Source organism: Solanum verrucosum, unplaced genomic scaffold (assembly GCF_900185275.1).
Source record: "Solanum verrucosum unplaced genomic scaffold, falcon-dt-bn FXZP01000275.1, whole genome shotgun sequence".
Taxonomy (NCBI): domain Eukaryota; kingdom Viridiplantae; phylum Streptophyta; class Magnoliopsida; order Solanales; family Solanaceae; genus Solanum; species Solanum verrucosum.
The window spans coordinates 486,044-510,868 of record NW_026020738.1 but is presented as its reverse complement, the minus strand read 5'-3'; the positions used below and the strand labels follow the sequence as shown (position 1 = coordinate 510,868).

The 24,825-nt window shown below is 33.2% G+C and overlaps 2 protein-coding genes across 3 annotated transcripts in view; both read right to left on the bottom strand.

Moving 5' to 3' along the window:
- LOC125812626 (probable 20S rRNA accumulation protein 4) overlaps positions 1 to 24,825 on the bottom strand; it is a 77,536-nt gene that overhangs the window by 19,063 nt on the left and 33,648 nt on the right. The gene's annotated exons all lie outside the window — the stretch shown is intronic.
- On the bottom strand, positions 4,912 to 11,836 carry LOC125812673 (uncharacterized). The gene is made up of 2 exons (XM_049492162.1): positions 11,602 to 11,836; positions 4,912 to 5,288 (listed from the first exon to the last, which is right to left on the bottom strand). Exons 1-2 carry the CDS (start codon positions 11,834 to 11,836, stop codon positions 4,912 to 4,914), a joined length of 612 nt encoding a protein of 203 aa, XP_049348119.1.

Genomic DNA, 24,825 nt, shown 5'->3' with positions numbered 1-24,825 from the left:
TCTATCATCTCAGATAGAGGTCCTCAGTTTACATCTCATTTTGGAAGTCATTTCAGAAAGGTCTTGGTACTCAGGTTAATCTTAGCACAACATTTCATCCGCAGACGGATGGTCAGGCAGAGCGTACCATTCAGACCTTAGAGGACATGTTGAGAGCTTGTGTGATCGACTTCAAGGGTAGTTGGGATGATCACCTTCCTCTTTTGAGTTCGCCTACAACAATAGTTACCATTCCAGCATTCAGATGGCCCCTTATGAGGCATTATATGGGCGTAGATGTAGATCTCCAGTTGGTTGGTTTGAAGTAGGTGAAGCAGCCTTGATAGGACCAGATTCGGTCCTTGATGCTATGGAGAAAGTGCAACTCATTAGAGATAGACTTAAGACTGCCCAGAGTCGCCAGAAGTCTTATGCAGATGTGAGAAGAAGGGAACAAGAGTTCCAAGTTGATGATTGGGTTTTCTTGAAAGTGTCACCTATGAAAGGGGTGATGAGATTTGGCAAGAAAGGGAAGCTCAATCCCAGATATGTAGGCCCTTACCGGATCCTGAAAAGGATTGGTAAAGTGGCTTATGAGTTAGAGTTGCCAGCAGACTTAGCAGCAGTGCATCCAGTCTTTCACATCTCTCTTCTGAAGAAGTGTGTGGGTGATCCAGCATCCATAGTGCCATTAGAGAGTGTGGCCGTGAAAGATAGCCTTTCTTATGAGGATGTACCAGTTGAGATTCTCGATCGTTAGGTTAGAAGGTTGAGGAATAAAGAAGTCGCTTCAGTCAAGGTTTTGTGGAGGAGTCAGTCAGTAGAGGGAGCTACTTGGGAAGCAGAAGCAGCCATGAAGTCCAAGTATCCTCACCTCTTTCCTTCCGATTCCATTCCAACTTGAGGTAATAGTTCCTCTTCAGTTTTCCAGTCATTCATGCGAAAATTCAGTCTTAGAATCATGTTTCTTCAGTTTGTACTTGCATTTTCAGCGTATTTGCATGTCCTTGGAACTCAGTTCAGTCAGAAATTCAGTTCTCAGTGTTCAGTGGTAGGGATTGCAGCCCTCTCCCTCCATTTCAGCTAGTTTAGTCTTCATTCGAGGACGAATGGTCCCAAGGGGGAGATAATGTAACACCCCGTATTCAAAATAAACAAAAATGCATATTTTGAGAAGTTGCAGGTGCAACTTACGGTCACCATCCACGGACCATAGGTCAGACCACGGCCCGTGCTGGTGGTCCGTGGTTCGCCACTGCAACCCCTCCCCAGTCAGCTCAGAAAATTGGTTAAGTCTCGACTCACGGACAGACCCACGGTCTGTAGATCAGACCACGGTCCGTGGTTTGTGTCCGTGGATCAAGACCTCCTTACCCAGCCTCTGACATGAACTACGGTTGACCAGCACGGACCGTCGTTCGATCCACGGTCCGTAGGTCTGACCGTAGATCAAAGGATAGCAGTCAGTTAGCTGAAAATTCTGATGGGTCAACTTTAGATGGTCATATCTTTTAGCACAAAATGAATTATGTGTCCCATGACCTATGGTTAGATAGATAATTGAATTATCTTTCCAACGCCACAGAGTTTGCTAAATTCTGACCTCCGAGTAAAAAGTTATGCCCGTTTTAGTGAAGCCCTGTCGGGCAGACTCCATCTACGGACCCAATCGACGGACCGTCGATTGATTGACGGACCGTCAGTCCATTCCGTCGATCACTCCGACAACAGTTAATTCAGGGGTCTTTTGGTCTTTTCCTATTTCGTTTAACCCCTAAGTTACGTCGTTTAGACCCTAAATCATGAGATTTTAATCAGTTTAAACCTAGAAACATAACTAGAACTTACCTAAGTCAATTCATTAATCAAAACTTAGAAAATTAGAAGCAAGAAGGGAGAAAAAGGTCAAGAACCCTAGTTCAAGAACGCAACAAGTTTCCTTCAGTTCCAGCCTCGAAATCGAAAGATTTCTCCGTGGAATTCGTCACCAGGTATGTGGGATTTCACTAGTGGGCTCCTTTCGCCCATTAGGTTCCTAGAATTCAGTCAGATTCTTGATTCCATGATTATGAACAGACCTAGGGTTTCTAGAATTTCAACAGACCATCATGAATTAGTTATTTAAATGTTCCAAATCAGATTATCATGTTATTGCTCAGTTTATCGCATGAATTTCAGAACCCTAGCTATGTATTTCTTTAGTTCTTGAATTACACATGCTAGGTCAGATATTTCAGTATTCAGTTTTACATGCCTCAGTTTATGAATGCATCATTATCAGATTAATTGTTGCATTCTCAGTTTGCATGTTCAGTTCGAGCTATCCAGTATTTACAGAAATTCAGTCATAACTAGTTAACCACTTAATTCATTGGGAGTAGCATAATACCGAGTTGGACTAGGGTTTCAGCGTACCCATATAGTCCCAGAACTACGAGCCACGTAGGTGTAAGTCCCCTCTGTGGGCAACATCAGTTTAGTGATCACGCCAGCATGCCTTTATACCTCTGGCAGGGTATATTGGGTCCTCTCGATGGGGCGTATACATCGGACTCCACATTTAGCTCATGTGGTTTTATGTCGGTTATTAGTAGCTCCCATAGTTCAGTCAGATTCTATTGCATTGACCACATTTACAGTTCATTCAGTATTCAGAAAGCATGTTATAAATTGGTCATTGCATTCAGTTAGCTCAGTATTCAGTATTTATATCATGTTCAGATTATTTCATTGCTTTATTGTTTTGTTCAGTTATATGTTCTTTCAGCTTTACTCTATCCTACATGCTCAGTACCTTTCAAGTACTGACGCATACGTGCGCTACATCTTCTCGTGATGTAGGTTCAGGTTCTCAGCATCCAGATCACGCTTAGATCGATTCCTGATCTTCAGTTCAGCAGAATCAGTTGGTGAGTCCTCATTCTTCGGGGACAATAGTCATGAGTTTCTTTTCAGTGTTTTATTCTTTAGTTTCAGTTTTGCTAGACCTAGTTGGGGCATGTCCCAACATTTCTAGTCAGTTTAGAGGCTTATTTCAGACATAGTTAGATTCAGCTTAGTATCTTGAGTTTGATATTTCTTTTGTATTAAACTCTCAGATTTGATATATTCAGTTATAGCATATGGATATTCCTCATCTCTTCAGATTTAATTATGAATTAGCTTCCGCATCAGTTTATTTTCTTTAGTATGCTCATGATCATGCCAGCAGGGTTAGCTTGGGATCACTTGTGGTCCTAGGTCCCGTGTCCGCGTCTTGGGGGTAGCTCGGGGCGTGACAGTAGTTGGTTATGTTACATTTTTCAAGTCTATCACTAATCCACTAAAAGGGATGCTTTCAAATGGAATGATGAGGCTGATTTGGCATTTACAGCTCTCAAATCTATTATGTCCTCAACACCGGTATTAGTCATAGTGGCATTTGGGTTGTCCTTATGCAAGAAAGAACACTGATAACTTATTTCAGTAAAGTACTAGCACCTAAGTATAGGGGAAAATCTATCTTTGAAAAGGAATACATGGCCTTGCTAAATGTTGTGGGTAAGCGGAGGCACTAACTTAAGTTCAAGCATGTTGTGGTTCGAACTATCATAGCTTGAAATATTTGATAGAACAAAAGGTTACTTTAGAATTACAGCAGAAAGCGCTCACTAAGTTACTAGGCCTTGATTATGAGGTTCAATATAAGAAAGAAGTTGAGAACAAAGTAGCAGATGCACTATCAAGAAAGGAAGAATAAGGTAAGAGATTTAATTAATTTATATTGGGCGAAGAATATATGTGTATACATATCATGGTATTTTATCTCTTATACGTATCATTTCATGAAATTAGTTTATCAACAAAGTTTATTTTATTCTACTAATGAAGGGTAAGAATATTGTCAGACGTCAAAAAAATTCCATGACAAAGATAAAAAAAACGAATCCACTCGTTATGCCTCCTTTTCAAAACGCCGATTAAGTTTATATAAATTGGTTGGTGAATTCGTTAAACAACACGATGTTGACATAGAAATAGTTTCTTCTCCAACGAATAAGCCTTATCCATTTTTCCATCCAACTGTTGAAGTGGTTGCTCAACGTTTTTTGAATTCAAATATAGAATTAAGTGACACTACACAACTTGTTGTGACACATATTTGAAACAAGGTGAATGAAATCAAATATAAATATGTAGAGTTTAAAATTAGAGAAGATGTTGCAAGCAAGCAAATAGTTATACTTGACCAAGTGAAAGAGATGAGAAAAATTGGTTGGTAGGAGGATACTGAAAAACTCAAAACTGATAAGTTGATTAAATTTGAAGCTTGATTAAATATTACTAATTGTAACATGAAATATCTTCGGGAACAATTGAAAAAATGAATTTGCATCTAATGCTTCATAAATAGAATTTATCTCTACATTAATTTTTGAAATTTTATTATCGGTTCAACCTTTTTTTTTAAATTTTAAATTTTATATTGAAGATACAACTACATGTACTCCACAATAATACTTATTATGAAATAATATTACTTCCATTAATAACAATATATATTTTTCTCTTACATTTTTGACCATATATTCTTGAAAAGTCTAATGTTTAATTTAAATTTTATATTTATATATTTTAAGTATACATGTAAAAAAAAAAGTATTTGTGAGTGACGGTAAGAATTAAACCTATAACATTTCTTATTTTTATATCACAAAAAAATGCAAAAAACTCAATAAATTAAGAAAGTACTTATAAAACTAACATAAGAAAATAAGATATCAAACATATATGAGAAAAAATATATTAATATTAATGGAAGTAATATTTCATAATAAATATCATTGTAGAGTACATGTAATAACTAGCATATCAATATAAAATTATAAATAAAAAATAAAAAACAAAAGCAGGACGGATAATAAAATTTCAAAAATTAATGTAGAAATGAATCTATGAAGTATTAGATGCAACTTCATTTTCCAATTGTTTCAGACGATATTTCATGTTAAAATAAGCAACGTTTAGCCAAGCTTCAAATTGAGTTAACTCATCAGTTTTGAGTTTTTCAATATCCTCCCAGCAACCAATTTCTCTCATCTCTTTTGCTTGGTCAAGTATAATTGTTTCCTTGCTTGCAACATCTTCTCTAATTTTAAACTCTGCTAGTTTATCTTCGATTTCATTCACGTTGTTTCGAACACATGTTGCAACAAATTTTGTAGTGTCACTTAATTCTATGTTTCGATTCAAAAAACGTTGAGCAACTGCTTCAACAGTTGGATGGAAAAATGAATAAGATTTATTCGTTGGAGAAGAAAGAACTATACCTATGTCAACATCGTGTTGTTGAACGAGTTCACCAGCCAATTTGTATAAACTCAATCAACGTTTTGAAAACGTGGCATATCGAGCGGCTTTGTTTTCTATTTTTTTCATGGAAATTTTTTGACGTCCGATAGTCTTCTTACCCTCCATTACTAGAATAAAATAAGCTTTGTTGATGAACTAATTTCAAGAAAGGGTACTTATAAAAGATGGATTACCATGATATTTATAAACATACATTCTTCCCCCAATAGAAATAAATTAATTTTCTTACCATACTATATATGGAAAGTATCCTGAATAAAAATATATATAACTATAAAAATAAATTTATCAAATACTTAAAAATGATATGCACTCTAGGTGTGTTCATGGTTTGGATAAAAACCGATCCAAACTGAAAAACTAAACCAAACCAATTTAATTTGGGTTTTGGTTTGGTTTGGTTTTAGGTTGTTAAGAACTGACAGTATTTGGTTTGGTTATGGTTTTGTTCGAAAAAAATAGAAGAAATAACCGAACCGAACCAACAAGTTATATACATAAATTTTATTATTATACATAATATATTATATTCATAAACAATTTTAAAGATTTTATATATGTTTCATCAAAATTTAGTTTTATAATTTACTTTTGAAAGAAAAAATGTCCAAGGTGAGAACATTTTTCTTATTGGTTTCATGTATATGAGTGTCTATGAAAATTCTTTGTGGGACTAAAAATGTCATTGTCTCTTCCTTCTATGCCAAAATAGTGAAATTTGAAGTTTTATTCAGTAAATTCAATGATAGAAAGTTTTGTAATGCCAGTCATTCTAACTATTTTTTTGTTTGAATGGATTGTTGTCACTTTTTTCACGTTTTGAATGAATTGTTTATTTTATTTTTATGTATGGTTAATAACCGAATAACAGAACCAAACCAAAACTAAAAACAACCAAACCGATAAATGTATATTATATTTGGTTTGATTTGGTTTTGATAATTTTAAAACCGATTAAGTTGGTTTGGTTTTGGTTTTGACCAATAACCGACCCAAACCAAACCGTGAACACCCCTAATGCACTCAATAAAATTAGTGGAATTTAAAAATTCGAGTTAAAAGAGGAAATATTTTAATATACTTACTTAATTATCAAATATAAATATAATTTGAAGAAACATTAATAACATATATAAAAAAAATCTTACCTTATTATATTTGAAAAGTAGCATGAATAAAATATAAATATAAAAAGAAATTTATGAAATACTTAAAAATGAAATGCATCTCAATAAAATTGGTGAAATTTGAAATTTTGAGATAAAAAGGGAAATATTTTAATATACTTACTTCATTATCAAATCTAAATATAGTTTGAAGAAACATTAGTTACATACAAAAAAATTTAAAAAATAAATTTCCAGCCTTATTATATATGGAAAGTAGCATGAATAAAAATATAACTACAAAAATAAATTTATCAAATACTTAAAAATGATATGCATACAATAAAATTAGTGAAATTTGAAATTTCAAGTTAAAAAAGGACATATTTTAATATACTTACTTAATTTACTATATCTTATTTATCAAATATAAATATAATTTGAAGAAACATTAGTTACATAAAAAAAACAAATTATTTAGGAGATGTAAGACACAAGTACTCTCCAGAACTATATTAAAATCCCAACAACATATCTAAATTTAAGTAGGATCCTATTACCTCCACGCTCACCCCTCCAAACTAATTTATTCTATGTTTTCATGCTCCTGCCAAGACCCAGTTCAAGTATCAGAAGTGATATACATGTGTTGTCGCGTGTATAAATATTTTATTTATCTTCAATTTATTTTTATTTTAAAAAAAAACAATTTCTTGTTTTCTTTGTTTTGTGTCTAAATTAAATTAGTACATATGATTTTTATTTTTTTTTTAAATTGCCTTATATTTAAACTTCTTCTTCTTTTCAAATAGCTTCAGATTTTAACCACAACTTCGAAAGCCCCCCCCCCCCCCCCCCCCCCCCCAAACAAACCACAATCATCAATTTATTTTTAAAAAACTCAATAAATCACAAAATCCATCGTAAACTTACACCACCTTGATTTTTGCTCTTGCTTAGTAGAATGTGAAAGAACGTTAGGAAATAAACATTAGCACACAAACTAGGGGAAATATTTGAATGATAAGAATACTAGCCATTAGAGCTCACATGCCATCCATCTTACAACTAGCATTGAACATGATTCATACAAAGAGATGGCATTGACTATTGACTACTCAACTTGTTGGCTATGTTGGGTAAATATTTTCCCCCATGTACCATGCAACTTTTTTTAAAAATCGTGTCAACTTAAATCTAAAGCAGATAATATCACTAGTCGATTGGAATATCACATTCATACCAATTATCCTTCGAGTTTTTTCTTCGTTCTTAGTTACTCTCACCATTTCTTAGGAATAATTGGAGAAGATGCAATTAGGAGTGGGGAAAGATCAAGAGTTTGAGAAACAAGAAAGAGTGGAAGTAAGAATTTCAAGCTCTCGCTATGTATTGTAATTTTCATGAGCTCTCGCTATTTCGGATAAATAAAGAACATATGTTTGCTCTTTCAAGTAACTTTCCCTTTTGTCATATCAACTTTAGGCCCAAGAAAAGAATTGGTTAGAGCCTATTCTATGAAGAATATTTCTCCAAGAAGCATGTTGAAGATTGACCTCCAAAAAGCCTATGACTCAGTGGAATGGAATTATTTAGAGCAAGTGATGTATGGTCTGGGATTTCCTGCTATGTTTACACATTGGGTAATGAATTATGTGAGAACAATAAACTATTCTATAGTAATGAATGGACAGGATACTCAGAATTTTGCAGCAGCTAAAGGCCTCTGAGAAGGAGACCTAATGTCTCCTTTCCTTTTTGCTATAGCTATGGAATATCTCAGTAGATTACTCAAGGAAGAGACAACTTTCAAGTTTCACCTAAAATGCTCTAAACTGGACATCACTCACTTATGTTTTGCAGATAACTTGCTAATATTTTCTAGAGAAGATCTCAATTCCATCAAGGCCCTCCAAAGATGTTTTTCACAGTTCTCACAAGCTTCAGGATGCAAGCAAATATCAACAAAAGCTCCATTTATTGTGGGGGAGTCCAGTTAGAGGTGAGGCAACAAATCATACAACAACTTGGCTACAAAATGGAAAAGCTACCATTCAAGTACCTTGGGGTGCCTCTTTCTACTAAGAAATTGACAGTAATCTAATGGCACCCTCTCATTGACAAAATCATGGCCCGGATCAAATTGTGGACAACTAGGAAATTGTCATATGCAGGTAGAATACAACTGGTATAGACTGTGTTGTTTGGAGTTCAATCTTACTGGGCACAACTTTTCATTATTCCTGCAAAGATAATCAAACTGATTGAAGGGCTATGTAGAAGCTATTTATGGTCAGGGGTTGGATATGTTACTAAAAAGGCACTAGTTGCTTGGGAGAGAGTGTGTTGTCCTAAGTCTGTTGGAGGCATGGGGCTGATTAATGTGCAAGCGTGGAACAAAGCAGCAATTGCCAAATTATGTTGGGACCTAGCAAATAAAGAGGACAAACTTTGGATCAAATGGATACACACATACTACATAAAGGGGAAGAGCACTTGGCCAGAGACCAAACAAGCCAGCTGGCTGATAAGAAAAGTTATAAGTGCCAAACATATAATTGATCAAATCCAACTGATGAGGGGCAAGAAAGGGAGCATGATCAGGCAAATTTATATGTACATGATTGGGGAGTAACAAAGGCCTGATTGGAAATGTCTCATGTTCAAGAATGCAGCAAGGCCAAAAGCTTATTTCACTATGTGACTCATATTTAACAAGAAGTTAGCAACAACTGGCAGGCAAGCTAAATGGGATGTGGAAATAGATAAGACTTGTGTCTTATCCAAGAATGCAGAAGAGACTATAGAGCATCCATTCATACAATGTCAATTTGCTAGAAAGCTATGGGAAAGATTGTTTACATGGATTCATCATCATAGTATAGTACCAAAGACACGGGGACAGTTTCTACAATGGAGCATTCAGCATGGGAAGGGGAAGTCTAAAGCAACCCAAATATTCAAGATTATTTTGGCTGAAGGTGTCTATTTTTCAAATTTCAGAATTTTTCTCTCTTGTTTTTTAATTGCATTTAATAAATTCATTAATATAATAGGAGATTTGTTTGTTTATGTGGGACTCCTCCAATTCTGAAAATTTCATGGATAAATGACAATCCTGGACGTAGATTTCTCGGTTGTAGACACTATGGGTATGCATTGTTTCATATTTTTTTTCTTTAATTTTCAAATTTCTTATCATGTAATTTTTTTTAACTTTGATTTTATGAAATGCAGTCTTTATTTCGAAATCCTTGTAATTTTTTCGATTGGTATGATCCAGAATTTCCTAGCCAGGCGAATGCTGTGATTTTGGGTCTGTTGAAGAAGACCAACAAATAACAAAAACAGTTGAAGTGTAGATGGATGTTAAAACTGATTTTGGGCATTAGTTGATATGTAATGCGATATTGTTCTTTTATTTAGTGTGTCATTGAAAGTTTTTTAGTGAATGTAACTGTTTTTAACGCAAGGACTTTTGGTTCTAGCGTTCTCATTTTGTGCATTAGTTTGATTTGGTGTTTTAGTGATGTATGTGTCTGCTGATTAAAGCTATATATATATATATATATATATATATATATATCTTGGTGTATGTTCAATTGACTTGTCTTTTTTTCATAAAATTACAATTACATGGAATAGGTAATATGATAACAAAACACGTAATAATAACATAAGGGCATAACATAACTAGTGGTTTCTTGATCATTAAACACAAACATCATAGTGTTTCATTGTTTCAACCAACAACCACCACAATAACTTAAGTGAACCACCAAAACACAAAACAGTCACTACTTTAAGTTTGGTTGAACAACATACAAGTACCAAAACACAAAACAGTCACTAATTTAAGTTTGGTTGTTACAACCACACAACCACTAAAGCACCAACACACATTAACTAAGAAGTTTTCTTTGAGGGAGATTTTCCCTAGGTTTGTGCCCTTATTTGAATCCAACAGCTTTTGATCTGGTTTGAATACGACGCATAACACTTTGGACTTGAAGTTCTCTTTGAGTCATGGCATGTTTGCCTTTCCACTTCAGTCCCTTTGTAGGTTTAAAACCAATATTACATGTCACAGTCCCTTGAAGAGTTTCCATGAAAATTGCATTCGAACTCGAATCCCAAATGTAAATGCAGATTTGTGAAGTTTGTTTCAAAATTGATTCATAATAAAGGGTAATACCTTTCAGATTCAGGGGTTGATGTAGTGGTATTAGCTCTTAGAGCTCAACCTGCACAAAACTTGGAAACGTTAGGTAAAATCCTCACAAAGGAGCTAATCAAAGTTGAACAGGATCTTGGTCTTACATTTGAGTTGGTGTTAGTCGGAGCAGGTTGAAGCTGAAGAAGTCATCATTGGTGTCGAATTCATGACGTTTGTGAGAGGTTAAACGTCCAAGTGGATATAACACAACCTTCATGCCCTTTCTCCGATTTCTCTGGCCATTGACAAGGCCATCGAAGCTCTAAAAGATGTTGAAGAAGAAAAAACTCTTTCTTTTCAGAGCATTCTGTCCATGTCCTTTTTAGTTTTATTTTCTGTCTTTTTCTTCTTCTTTTTTTAATTTCCTTCTCTGTTTGTTTCGTTTCTTTGGACCTGGGTCACTTTTGGGCCCAGGGTTTGTTTCTATGCACTTTGATTTAGTTTATATATGGGCATTGCCCAACCTTTAAATAATTTTTTTTTTTTTTTAAAAAAAAACTCTGCACACCAATATTAACCCTCTTACTGCTAGCCAATCCTTGTTGAAATATTAACAACTTAGTTATTTTGGTACTCACATTTAAAAATATAATTTTTGATAATTTTATAAGACACTTATATTAATACATGTATATCCAGTATCAACAACATATACACCTTATCCCAGAACTCTTGGCCTCTTCTTGTAACCACTTCATGCACCTCTTCTTGTACAAGTATTGTTGTTGCTTGCTCTTTCATATTGACATATATCCCTCTTTTTCTCGGTGGAGGACTATTATGGTAGAAAAAGAATAAAACAAGAGACTAAATTAATAAGTAACCTAATCTGATTTATAAAAGTAAATTAATGTGAATGTACCTCTTGAGTGGGTGTTGGTGTAGACTTAGGTTTATAATTTTTTGGACAATTTCTCTTGTTGTGATTTGCTCCTCTGTAAATTGAACATGTCATTACTGTCTCCATTCTTGGCAACTTCCCAGCATTTCTCACTTCACCAATTTCTCTTCTTCTATTCTTTGGTGGCATACCAGACATTTTTCTTACCTCAGGTGGTTCAACTATTGGGTTTCTACGTTTAGGCCACATTTTCATGTTTGGGACTGGTTGAATGAAATGAGAATATGTCTTCAGATATGTCTCTTTTCTATACCAGCTTGAAATTGCTTGTGATGCATCCATGTTCAAGTGGTTCGTTGCTGCTATACCATATGCACATGAAATACCTTTTAATTTTCAAGATCTGCAACTACATTTTTGTTGATCCAAGTTCACAGTATGCTTGTATGCCCCTTCTAACACTTTAAATCCATCATCACCATTTCATTCATTGTTGCACTGCATTGATCTTGTTACATTGGTATTGAATATCATCATTGTCATTGGAGATATTTCATCTGTCCATGTATCAGCAAATGCTCTTGACTTACTCACCCTACTCGTCACCTTAATTCTAATTTCTTCCAACATAGAAACAATAGTCTTGTTCCTAGGTCCCAAGATTCAAGCATTGAAACTCTCTACCATGTTGTTATCTATACTATCACATTTTGAAAAAGTTTGAAAAAAAGTTTTGCACCATTTCTCCTTGTTGTATTTGATAAGGTCTTCAACTATACCTTTTCCCAGCTTGGCTAGAGCATTTATATTATACTTAAAATGTGCCTAAAAAATGGCTCTCGCACAAGCCTAAAATTTCTTCCTTCTCTCTATGCCTCTCCTATTTTGTGATCAATTTGCTAATATATGTCTAACACACATTATGTGCTCACATTCTGGAAATACTTCATCTGCAGCTATTAGTCCCTGTAGTTGCAAAATAAAATAATAAATATAGTTAAAAAATTTCTCAAATTAAATTTATGACAAACCAAAAAAACAAATTTAGTTACCTTTTGCATATCACTAATGATAGTGATCTGGGAACCATCTCCTAGATTAAGATCATCTGCAGAATGGTCATGAACCATTTCCATGTGGCCTTACTTTTAGTATCAATTATTGCCCATGCTATTGGATACATTTGGTTGCTTGCATCTTTAGCAACAGCTACCAAAAGTTGACCTTTACAATTTCCTTTTACAAAACACCCATCCATCCCTATACATCTTTTGCATCCTTGTCGGAAATCATTTTTCATAGCATCAAAACATATATAAAAAGAGTGAAATTGTTTCATCCCATCTTCTGAATCTGTAAGTTTCACAACACAAGTGCTACCAGGATTTGTTTGGAGTAACACATCCTTGTAGTCTAGGATTCTATTAAATTCTGCCACATGATCCCCCGTAATTTTCTTTAAATAATTTTTGTTGTTTTTATACTTACATAAAAACTTTGAAATATATAAAAACTATTGCTAGTCCTGGTACATTTGTGCCTTGGGTTGTAGGTCTTGATAGTGAAGTTTTCACTCCTCCCATGCTTGCTTTCATACAACAGTCATTGGACAACCATTTTACACTTGACTTTTACTCTAGTACTCTCATTCATATACGTGTCTAACTCAACACTTTTTATAGCATATTTTCTAACTGCCTCACTAAATTCCTTTACACTTTCAAATACCAAACCACACTGCCATATTACAACATCACAAGTAGAATCATATATCACTCTATTACTCTTCTTTTTTCCCCTTAAACTCAATCCTTCAAGTTCATCATCAGAAACATGTTGTTCTTCATCACTTTGAAAACTATCACAATCAGAACTGTCATAGTATGGCTCATCCTCTGTTAGCTTACCCTTGAATTTCTTTTTTTTTGCCTTTTTCAATATCTTCATACTCTTCATAAAGTCTAACTTCACCTAAAAAAACTTTTGTTTTTTCCTTCTTCTTTCTCCTGCTACTTTCTCTACACTTTCTCACATCTTCCTTCACAATCATCAACTTCTTATGCACATCACTTCCATAGTCAATAGATTGGTCAGAACAAATAGAATCATTATCTATATCTTCCTCTGCATTTTCTTGGGCACTTGGTTCAACTTCTTCTTGAATAGAAGGTTTAGTTTCTTGTTGGACAGAAGGTTCAACTTCTTCTTTCGTAGCAGTCCAATCTATTAAAGAATAATCGTTTCTTATTGAACACCTACAATTAGGGCTGGGCATTCGGTATTTCGATTCGATTTTGGTTTTTATTTTATTTTGATTCTTGTACAATGTGTACCGAACACCGAACTAAAATAATTTGGTTTTTATTATTTCGGTTCAGTTCGGTTCGGTTCGATTTGTGTTAGTTCAGTTTTTTGTTATGGGCCTGCTTAGTGGTCTTTTTAAAATTTTGTAATTTTTTTGTTTATTTTATTTATATTTATTTCTTTTTGCTTATTTTACTCTGTTTTTTAAATTATTGTATTATTCAAAATACTAAACTGCTATTTACTTTGAAATTTGCCCTTGTTAATAAATTATAATTACGTTTAGAGAAGAAGAGGATTTAAGGTTCTTTTGGAGGTTTTTTCATCTTGTGATTTGATCATTTATTACTTGTCCCACCCATATTTTCTTTGTGGGAAGTGGATCCACTGTTTGATGCATTTTCAAACCGGCGGGTGACTGTCAACTGTCTCACAAAATCATACAACACGGTGACGTGGGTTTCATTTTAACGAATAGAATTGCCTTTCACTAAGCAAAGGCAATTTGCACAAGTTAACAAAATCAAAGCGGCTGTTTGACCTACAAAGGAACCTTTGTTTTACTTAAAAATATATGTAAAGGGAAAATGACTGAGTTTTTTGGAGAATCGATTAAACTTATAGTTTAAGAGAAATCGAATTTCCAAAAGATCAGAGTCGCCACTTAATTTTTATTAAAAAATCAAGAAAAAATATAAGATTTTTTCAAAAAAGATTTAAACAGATAAAATCAATTGAAAATAAAAGGGTTCGAAGTTCAATGTACATTCCGAGAAGGTGTTAGGCCCTCGGAATGCCCGCTAACTCGCGGTTGACCGACGATTTGACCAAAAATAATTTTGACTAATTTTAAAATTTTAACTAAGTAAAAAGAACTCATAACGACTTTGACTAATTTTTGAAATTTTAACTAAGTAAAAGAACTCATTTATTTTAACTATATTCTTTTGGATTTTAACTAAGTAAATGAGCTCATTTATTTCAACTATTTTTTAAATTGTTAACCAAGTAAATGAACTCATTTATTTTAACTAATTTTTTTATTACTACTACTATTTCTATCATTTTATTCATCTTAAGGGGGAATGAACTAAAGAGAAATTTTCTAATGGGGAAAAGTTCATAAAATGTCAACAAGACTAAAAAAAAAGGTAATAAAATATATATACTTTAATTCGAAAATAAAACGAAATGACCATTCTTGGGAAATTTAATTAAATTAAATCATAAGATAATCGGAGTGTTAGTCAAATACAATAAATAGGAGAGGGAAAAGAAGAGCATGTCAAATTTGGGCCTATTGTAACTTCATTTTGAGGCTTTGAGAACCTGTATATACCAAGTGTATATCGATGTATACGGGTCACATTTCGGCCCATTTTCCTGTATATTGAACCGTATACCAAATGTATACAACCTATTTTGACCCCCGCAACCTGTATTTCCATTTTTAATCCCGTATATCAGTGTATACACCAGGTATATCGGTGTATACATGCATATCTCGGCCTGTTTTCAGCTTTTCGGAACCTGTACACCTATTTCCCTTGCTGTCCGACAGCTTCCTTTGACAAGGCAGGCTCGAAACAACTCAAGAATATGCAAGGGAGAGTCCAAAGTGGACTCGAATCGATATCACATGTAACAAAACGAGTAATAAGGATTAGTATACGAGAAAGGGACCTCCAATCAATTACCAAATGTGCACAAATAATTTTGAAGCCATAAATTCATACTTCCAGTATGCCCAAAATATTTTCACCACATTAGCTAATAAATGGAAGGATTTATTCTACCCAAGAATCATTATCATACTAGAGGTGAATTGATCATGCATGGTTTGGACAAACTCCATTTGATCTGAATAGAAATCAGTAGCAAATTTCATGATGAAATCAACCTAAGCTAATATACTCAAAATGCAATAATGAATTCAATTAAAACATATCACATTAAGCCATAGAGATAACGATCTGAGGTAAAGCTTAAACCAACATTAAACTTACATACTAACAAAAACAAACAGAATAATACTTATCAAACTAAATGACACCATCGAAAGTAAATGAGAGCGTTTTCAAGCAAGATTAGATTTTTACAAATCAATAGAATATCTTTTTAACAAAACAAATTTAACTCTCAGTCGAGAACTCAAGATTAACATCTAAATCAAATATTTAAGAAAACGAATGCAATAAATTGGCAGTAAAGAAGCAATGCAACATATTAAATGCTAAACATAATTAAATAACCTGGGTAGAAATAAAAGTAGCTACTTAACAAAAGAATGAGGTAATTAACTTTCATGACTTAATCTAGTAAGAGATAATATTATCTAACTATAACAAACATAAATTAATGAGACTAAAGCTTAATCAATTGCAACAATCTGTTTAGACATGAAAGAAAAATAACACATAAATCCTAACTACGCAGCTAAATCACATCAGATTACAAAATGCATACAGAAACCACGAACAAGAGGATTCTTAAACGCAAATTACTGGAACAAAACGAAAGAGAAAGAGAAATATTACCTTCTCTAGAGCAGGAACTGAGACAACGACTTGAGAACAACACTTCCACCTCCAACTTTATCTTCGCCGAACTCCGACGAATTCTGACAAACTAAGGATTGTAGACAGCCCAAGAAGAGAATGGAACTAAGAGCCCCTGAACTTGGGGTGCTCTCTTGTTGGCTATTAGAATAGTGTATTTGAGAATGAAAATTTAACAAATCTCTTATATGACCTATGTTTTTTTTTTTTTGGTCGAGAATCCTGCCGCCTCCCCAAAAATCCCCTTTAAACAGTAAAGACGATGGGTCTTTATAGAGGGGAATTAGGGCAGAAAAAATAGGGGGGAAATCGGGTGGCCCCATTCGAAATTTCAAATTCAAATTGGTCTTGAAGGGATAAGGTTGGAGAGTTGGACAGTACAAATTCCCAACGGAATTGAAAGGAGAACCATCCGATTTGGAACAAGGACGCTTGAGGTGCGGAGATTTCGACACCTCGATGATTCCGTACGAGAGAATGAGGGAGACGCACGCTCAAGGTTGAGGCTGCTGGGCTTCGCGATTTGCTGGACTAGATTTGAAGTGTTTCTGGGTTCACGTTGTTCGCGTGAAAGAGGAAGAGGAAGAACATGTGGGTCAGTTGGTTTTGTACGTTGTTGTCACTGGTTTCCTTTGGTATTGTTGTATTTTGTGGGCTGGATATGGACACGGGAAATGGGCTGGTCGGCTGAAATTATTTTGGTGTTGGGCTGGACATTTAAAAAATAAGAATAAAAATGGTGGGTTGGAAGAAAGAATTGGTACGTGGGGAAATGTTTAGAGAATGGGTTGCTGGGAATGTTGAGATTATTGGCCTAAAAATGGCCCTTAAATATAAGTCTAAAGACTTGATGAAAAAGTGGTTATCATTGTATTATAAAAACTTAGCCGATTTAAACTTAATTAGGATAGATTTGGCTAGTAATTAGATAAGACGAATTAATATAAATTAATTAATGAGCTTTTTAATCTTAACGAAATAAAAATAATTAACTTAATTATAAACTAATTCATTTAAAATATAAATCATTATATAACTAAACTAATTAACTAAATATTTAGTCAAAACAAAATTAATCTTGACGAAATAAAAATAATTAACTTAATCATAAACTAATTCATTTAAAATATAAACCATTATATAACTACACTAATTAACTAAATATTTAATCAAAACAAAATTAATCTTAACGAAATAAACTAATTAACTTAATTATAAACTAATTAATTTAAAATATAAACTATTATATAACTAAACTAATTAATTAAATATTTAATCAAAACAAAATTAATCTTAACAAAATAAAATAATTAACTTAATTATAAACTAATTAATTTAAAATACAAACTATTATATAACTAAACTAATTAACTAAATAGTTAATCAAAACAAAATTAATCTTAACGAAATAAAAATAATTAACTTAGTTATAAACTAATTAATTTAAAATATAAACTTATTATATAACCAAACTAATTAACTAAATATTTAATCAAACAACATCTTTTGAGACGGTTTTCGAATATTCATAAAATATACTAATTATATACATAATTATTTAAAACATATATATTATTTAAAAATTTATATAAATGACAAAACTACTTTAAATGACTTGAAAATTATTTTGAATTTTATAAAGCCAATTATTTCAAATCGTTTAGAATTTAGGAAGCTCGATGATCAATTTATATTGGGGAGGGTCAAAATTGGGTGTCAACAACCTTAAATCCTCTTCTTCTCTAAATTCACTACACTTCTCAAATACAATGATCAATTGATCATGTCATTACACAACAACATAATAACAATCTAACAAGTAACAATAATGCACCAAATGTAGTTTCTTTCATGAGACCACTTTCAAGTTTCAAGTGCCAACAATAACAAACAACAATAATGAGCAACAAAAAATGTAGTCTCTTCCATGAGACCACTTTCAAGTTTCAAGTGCCAACAATAACAAACAACAAACAATGTAGTCTCTTCCATGAGACCACTTTCAAGTTTCAAGTACCAACAATAACAAACAACAATAATGAGCAACAAACAATGTAGTTTCTTGACTTTCTTCCATGAAACCACTCTCAAGTCTCAAGTGCCAACAAAATTATAAAAACACTAACAAAATTTGGTACTTTACACCTTTCTTCATTGTCTTGACTCTTGGACCTTTTAAAATAAAATCAAATGTTAGAATACTACTTTTAAGATTAAAAAAAATGATATGATTAAATAAATGACGTATTGAACTCACCACTATTAAATACTTGAGACTTGCAAGCCAACCATAGATCAACAATAGAAGAGTTTCTTCCACTATTTGCCATCTCTAAAAATAAGAAAATCAAATATGTCATACAACACAATAAGTATTTTATTTTTTCCAAAAACAAATAAAAAATAAAAAGTCTTACCAAGTTAGATTTTTTCAAGAAACTCCAAACTTTCTTCAACACAAATAGTCTTAGTTTATTGTCTAAGCCAATCTTGGGCACAAATAAGGCATTGCACACATTTGGGAGTCAATGAACTTCTAAAGGGATCAAGAATACGATCAGTGGTGCTAAATGCACATTCCGATGCCACACTCGACATAGAAATAGCCAATACATCTCGAGTCAACTATGAAAGTATAGGAAATCTATGAGAATTAACTTTCTACCAAATCAAAATATCAAAATCCTCAGATTCAGGCTCTTGGTCTTCAAGAAGATATCTATCCAACTCAGATTTAACACCTAAACTTCCAGAATCTTCCTTTTGTTTCTTCATGTAAAACTTAGTTCTCAAAGAATTTGTTTTCACATTTTGAGAAAGACCACAAGTAGATGAATCGTATGAGTCAGATGAAGAAGGTTGATTTTTAAAACCTTTTGCATACTTACTTACATAGATCGCAAACAAATTATTCAAGTAAGCATCTACTTCATTATTCACTATCTTTCCCTTTTCTTCCCCAAGTAATTCTTCAAGAGCAAAACTAACATACACAAATTTATTGCGAGGATCCAAAATAGAAGCAATAAAAAGCGTTTTGTTTATCTTTTCAGGAGTACCCCAATATTTCTTGAACTTTTCTTTCATCCCCAAAGTCATTTTACTCAAATCAACATCATCACTTGTCATACATACTTTCAAATATGCATCAAGCTCACATATATCCTCAAAATGAACATTACAAGTAACATACCGTGAACCTGAAACTTTCAATGTGAGCTCATAAATTTTTTCAAGAAACTTTGTGACATTCCTCACATTAGCCCAATCTTCATATTGAATTGAACCTGCAATACTTCCATCTTCACAAACATCAGTAGCAAGAAAAGAATTAAAATTACCATCATAAAAATCAAACCTCTCAAAAGCCTTCTCAAACTTTTATGCTGTGTCCAACATAAAATAGGTGGAATTTCACCTAGTAGGCACATCTAAAGACAACATTTTATCACATTCTATCTTTTGCATTTCAACACATTTCAAGAAGTTTCTTGTCCTTGTAGAAGATGATCTAACATATTTCACCATTTGTCTCACCCGTTTGATAGAAATATCAATTTCTTTCAAATCATCTTGCACAATTAGATTAAGTATGTGAGTCATACATCTCACATGGAGATGCTTACCTTCCATCATATTAGTTCTCCACATATCTAATTTTTTGGACAACTCTAAAATTGCCACATCATTTGAAGAGGCATTATCAACTGTAACAGTAAAGACATTGTCCAAGTTCCAATCAAGTAAACAATTACTAATACACTCAGTCAAATGCTCACCTTTATGACTAGTGATAGGGCAAAAATTCAATATTCTTTTATGAAGCATCTAATTCCTATCAATAAAGTGAGCAGTCAAACACATATAATTGATTCTTTGCACCGAAGTCTATGTGTCTGTTGTGAAACAAATTCTTGGTTGTATTTCTCTTAAAGACTTTTTCAAATTCATTCTCAATTCACCATAAACTTCATAAGAATCTCTTGTTATGGTTCTACGAGAAGGAATATGAAACAAAGATTGGACTTTACTCATAAACTTCTTAAAGCCTTCTTTTTCAACAAAACTAAAAGGTAGTTCATCCAAAATTATCATCTCAACTAAAGCTCTCCTAGCTACCTCTTGCTCAAATTTCCAAGTGTCTATCGAAGAACTGCTACTTTGAATATTTAACAATTTTTGAATACCAGGTGCAACAGGCGGGGGCATATACACTTTACATCGGTTAGTCAAATGTTGTCTTAGTCCACTTGTTCCATTTCTAGTTGTATTAGCAACATAATTTTGTTTACAATATAAACACTTTGCTTTAACTAATACACAATTTAAAAAAAAAAAATCTAAGTGTTGCCAAACAGTAGATCTAGGATACATTTCTTTTCTTTTCTTTTTTTTTGTTTCCTCTGTGTCAATTGACGCATGATTGCTATTAGTAGGTGTATTATCCGTAGAACCAACCATACTTATTCGACTTTGATCAGCCACATCCACATTTAATTGATTTTGTTCAACCATCTATATAAGAAAAATTATTTCACAATAAATTCACACACTAACTAGTAACAAAAGCAAAAATCAGAAAGAAAATTAATGGAAGAAGAAATATTCATTTTGAAACTTGTTAACTTAAAATGAAAGAAAAAATATTGACAATAAAAAAATATTCAATCTATAAAATACAATACCTGATGGTGGTCGCCGGAAGTGGAAAGTGGTCGGTGGTCGGCTCACGCCTGGCGCCTGGCTGTGTGGAAACTGGAAAGGTCGGCTGACAACTGGTCATTGTTGTGCTGCGTGCTGCTGTCTGCCAGTCGACGCCGATCGTTGTTGTGTTGCGACTATCTGCTGGTCGACTGGCGACTGCTGCGTGCTACTACTGGTTGCCGGAACTAAAAGTGGGAACGGTCGCTGCTACTGTAGACATGGGAATGGTCACTTTTGGCCTTTGGAAAGTGAGAACGACGGATGGTCTGTAAAGTGTAAAGTGGAAAAGTAACAAAAGTTTGAAAAGACAAACTTTTGACCTACTTTTGCTTTTAATTTTAAATTATAATATTTTTTATTTAATATTAATAATTAATAAATATATATTATAATATAATATATTTCGGTCGAATAACAGAAAAATTACATATCGAAAAATACAAAAACATATACCAAATACCGAATCGAAAATTGAAATATCGAAATAATTCGGTTCGATTCAATTTTTCGGTGTTTATGCCCAACCCTACCTACAAACCCATCATTCTCAACTCTTCCACTAGATGGAAAGGTAGAAGAGGAACCTAACCCTAGATCTGAATTTTTTGGTTGTGCAGTTAAAGAACCATTAGATTTCCCATGTGCATTAAATGACTCACCAACTTGACTTAAAGATTGACTAATTTGGCCTTCAATGGGACCCACATCCTCTAGAATAGAGTCATGACACATATAAATATCTATTGTGTCCCCATCATGCATAAATAATGCAAAATTACAAATGTCCATGTCATTTTTCAATTTCGTCAGATCACCCCCTAGAGATGGAACTGCATAAGTTTTTCCTAACTTACTAATCCCAAAAGACTTAGCATAATCTGTAAGTTCATAAATTGATAAATGATCTTCATCCACATTTTGTACATATTCAGCCCTACCCCCAACATATACTGGACCTACCTCACTCACGAAGATACCCCCAAATTTGTACCTTAAATTGAGGTACTTAGTAGCCATAGTGTCAACCTATAACCACAATAATAATCAATATATTGTACAAGGCAACAATAGCAAAACAGAGGCAACAACACCAAAACATAGGCAACAAAAGCAAAATAGAGGCAACAAAACCAAAATATTTATTTTATTCGTAAGCATACAATTATACAAAAAAAATTACATAAAATTATAATATTTAACAATACAAAAACATAATAGATGAATTGGAATCCTAAACACCCCTAAAATATTGATTTTACTCAACAACATACAAATATACATAAGGAAATTACAAAAAACCCCAACATTTAACAATACCAAAATAGAATATTGAAATCAGAACCCTTAAATCTTAATTTTACTAAAAAGCCCTAATTTTTTGAACTAATTACCAAAAACCCTAATACTCATGCATGCATAAGTTGAACAAGTTCATAATAATACATTCATTAAGTGAAAATTCTAGTTGAAAACTATCAAACCCCTAATTGGATGATCATTCGAAAACTCAATCGGAAACTATGGCGAAACCCTACTCGAAGAATATAGCGAAACCTTAAACGAAAAATATGGCAAAATATAAATGAAAAATAAAGAAAATAAAAAATAACACATCATAAGAGTGGATAATCACTTACTTGGTAAGAATTTCAGACAAGATCGAAAGAAAATCGACCAAACGCTTCATGAAATCGAGCAAGAACTTCACGTCTAAGAACTGCAACTGACCCAAATCCAGAAAGAATTCCATGAAATCTGCCTTTACTCCGTCGATTACACTTCTTAGTGAGCAAAAGGTTTGAAATCTGCCCTTTACTCTGTCGATTACATTTCTTGGATAGAAGATTAGTCCGAAAGTTTTGAGCTTAGTTAGAAGTTAAGAAGTTTGACATTTATTTATCTAGGTGGCAAATATTTATCCAACTGGAAATTCACATCACTACTTTTGTCAACATGTCATGCTCGTGTAGACACAATTGGAGTGGTCGGACCATACAGATGTACGCGATAGAGAAATAAACAAGTTCGGGGAAGGGGGGTAATTATAACGGAATATAGTTTAGGTGTACACTGAATAAAAAGCTTCAAATTCAGGGGGTAATGAACACTTTTGCCTATTTTAATGTATCTTATGCTTAATCACTTTCAAGTATCTGACTCAGAGTTCCAATTTTTTTAAAGTTCGATCTTAGGGTTTAGTTTGTTTGATTTTTTTCTTTCTCCAAACCATTTTAATGGCTGACAATTTACAAAGTAGTATGATTCTTGTTAAAAGTATTTCACATTAACAATAATTTTTCAATCTAAGCACTTTTTATTTGCTTGTTTTCATAAACTATTTTGGAATAATTGTAGGGTTTAAATCTTCATCCGCCAACATCCAAATCGAAAATAGATCTAAGTATAGAAACGACCCAATTAAAATGGCAGAATTATGCTAAACTTGAATTAACATATCAGATACACAACTAAACTCAGATACACACGTTTAGTGCAATAATGCGCAGTGGAGTCTAACGTACATGTTTGCTTCATGAAGATACATACATATTTAATCAGATACACTGATAAAAACTAAATACATACAATCATATCTCAATTATGTACCAAATATATCAGTTGGGCCTTCGACTTCCTAATCGCCTTCGTCGGTCCAGGCGGTTTCTCCATCGTCGGTGTGATCTCCGAAGTGGCCACATCCAACGACGCTCGTGTTATTGGCCATTTGAGAAAGAAAAAAAACTCGAAACTTGAAGATACAAAGGAAGGAATTGATGAAGTAGATGAAGTTTACAATTTTAGAATTACTATGCTTTATGATTTCGATATTTTAGGAAAATTGATAAGAGTTGATAAGAAAGGATCCTCTAAATCTTTTTTGGTTGTTAATTACTCATCATTAACTCAGTTAATTAAGAAAATAAGTTACACCCTTTAATGCAAAAGTAATAAATAGCGTATCTTGCCTATTAAATCTGATGGATACATGTATCTGACAGGACATGATATATGTATCCAAATGCCAAAAAATGGTATAGAAAGTAATATAAAAAACTATCGTGAATCCTAGTAATTAGGATCTAAAGTAGTGAGATTATGTAGTTTGCCCTAATTTTTTTCTGTGGTAAAAAATCTCTCAATTAATATTTCAAGAAAAAAATAATCTTTTCCCTACTTTTAATAAAATTAACTATATTTTATTAATTTATTACTAAATATATTATCTTTTAATTGTAGACATTTTCGATCTAAAACTCTGTAAAGTGTCAAGTAAAACTAAAATCAAAAGTTATGGAGACTGTTTGAATCAATTTATTTTAAGTATATTAATATCAAAATAGTTTCTTGAGAAAAGGGTTTGATATGCCCCTTAATTTTGTTGTTTAAAATTGATATGTTCTTTATATTTAGGAAAAAAGACCCCTCCTTAAAACTACCAATGCTCCCAACCCCAAACATAAATCCACCCTCCGGCACTTTCTCCTGAGCCACCACAACCACCGGACGACCAAATAGCTTTGGAGGAAGACCCTCTTCCCATCAAAAAATTCTTTAAGGAAATCTTACTAGACAAAAATAAGGATCTGAATAAAAATCATTTGGACCAAGCCAAAGAACAAAACACTTCAGTGGGGACCGACCCAAGCGACTAAATCCCCATATCAAGGGAGGAAAAGGCAAGAATCTACCTCCCGTGGAAACACTCAGTGATCATCAAGTTGATAGAGAAAAAAAGTATCCCATCAATACCTAAAAAATAAGCTC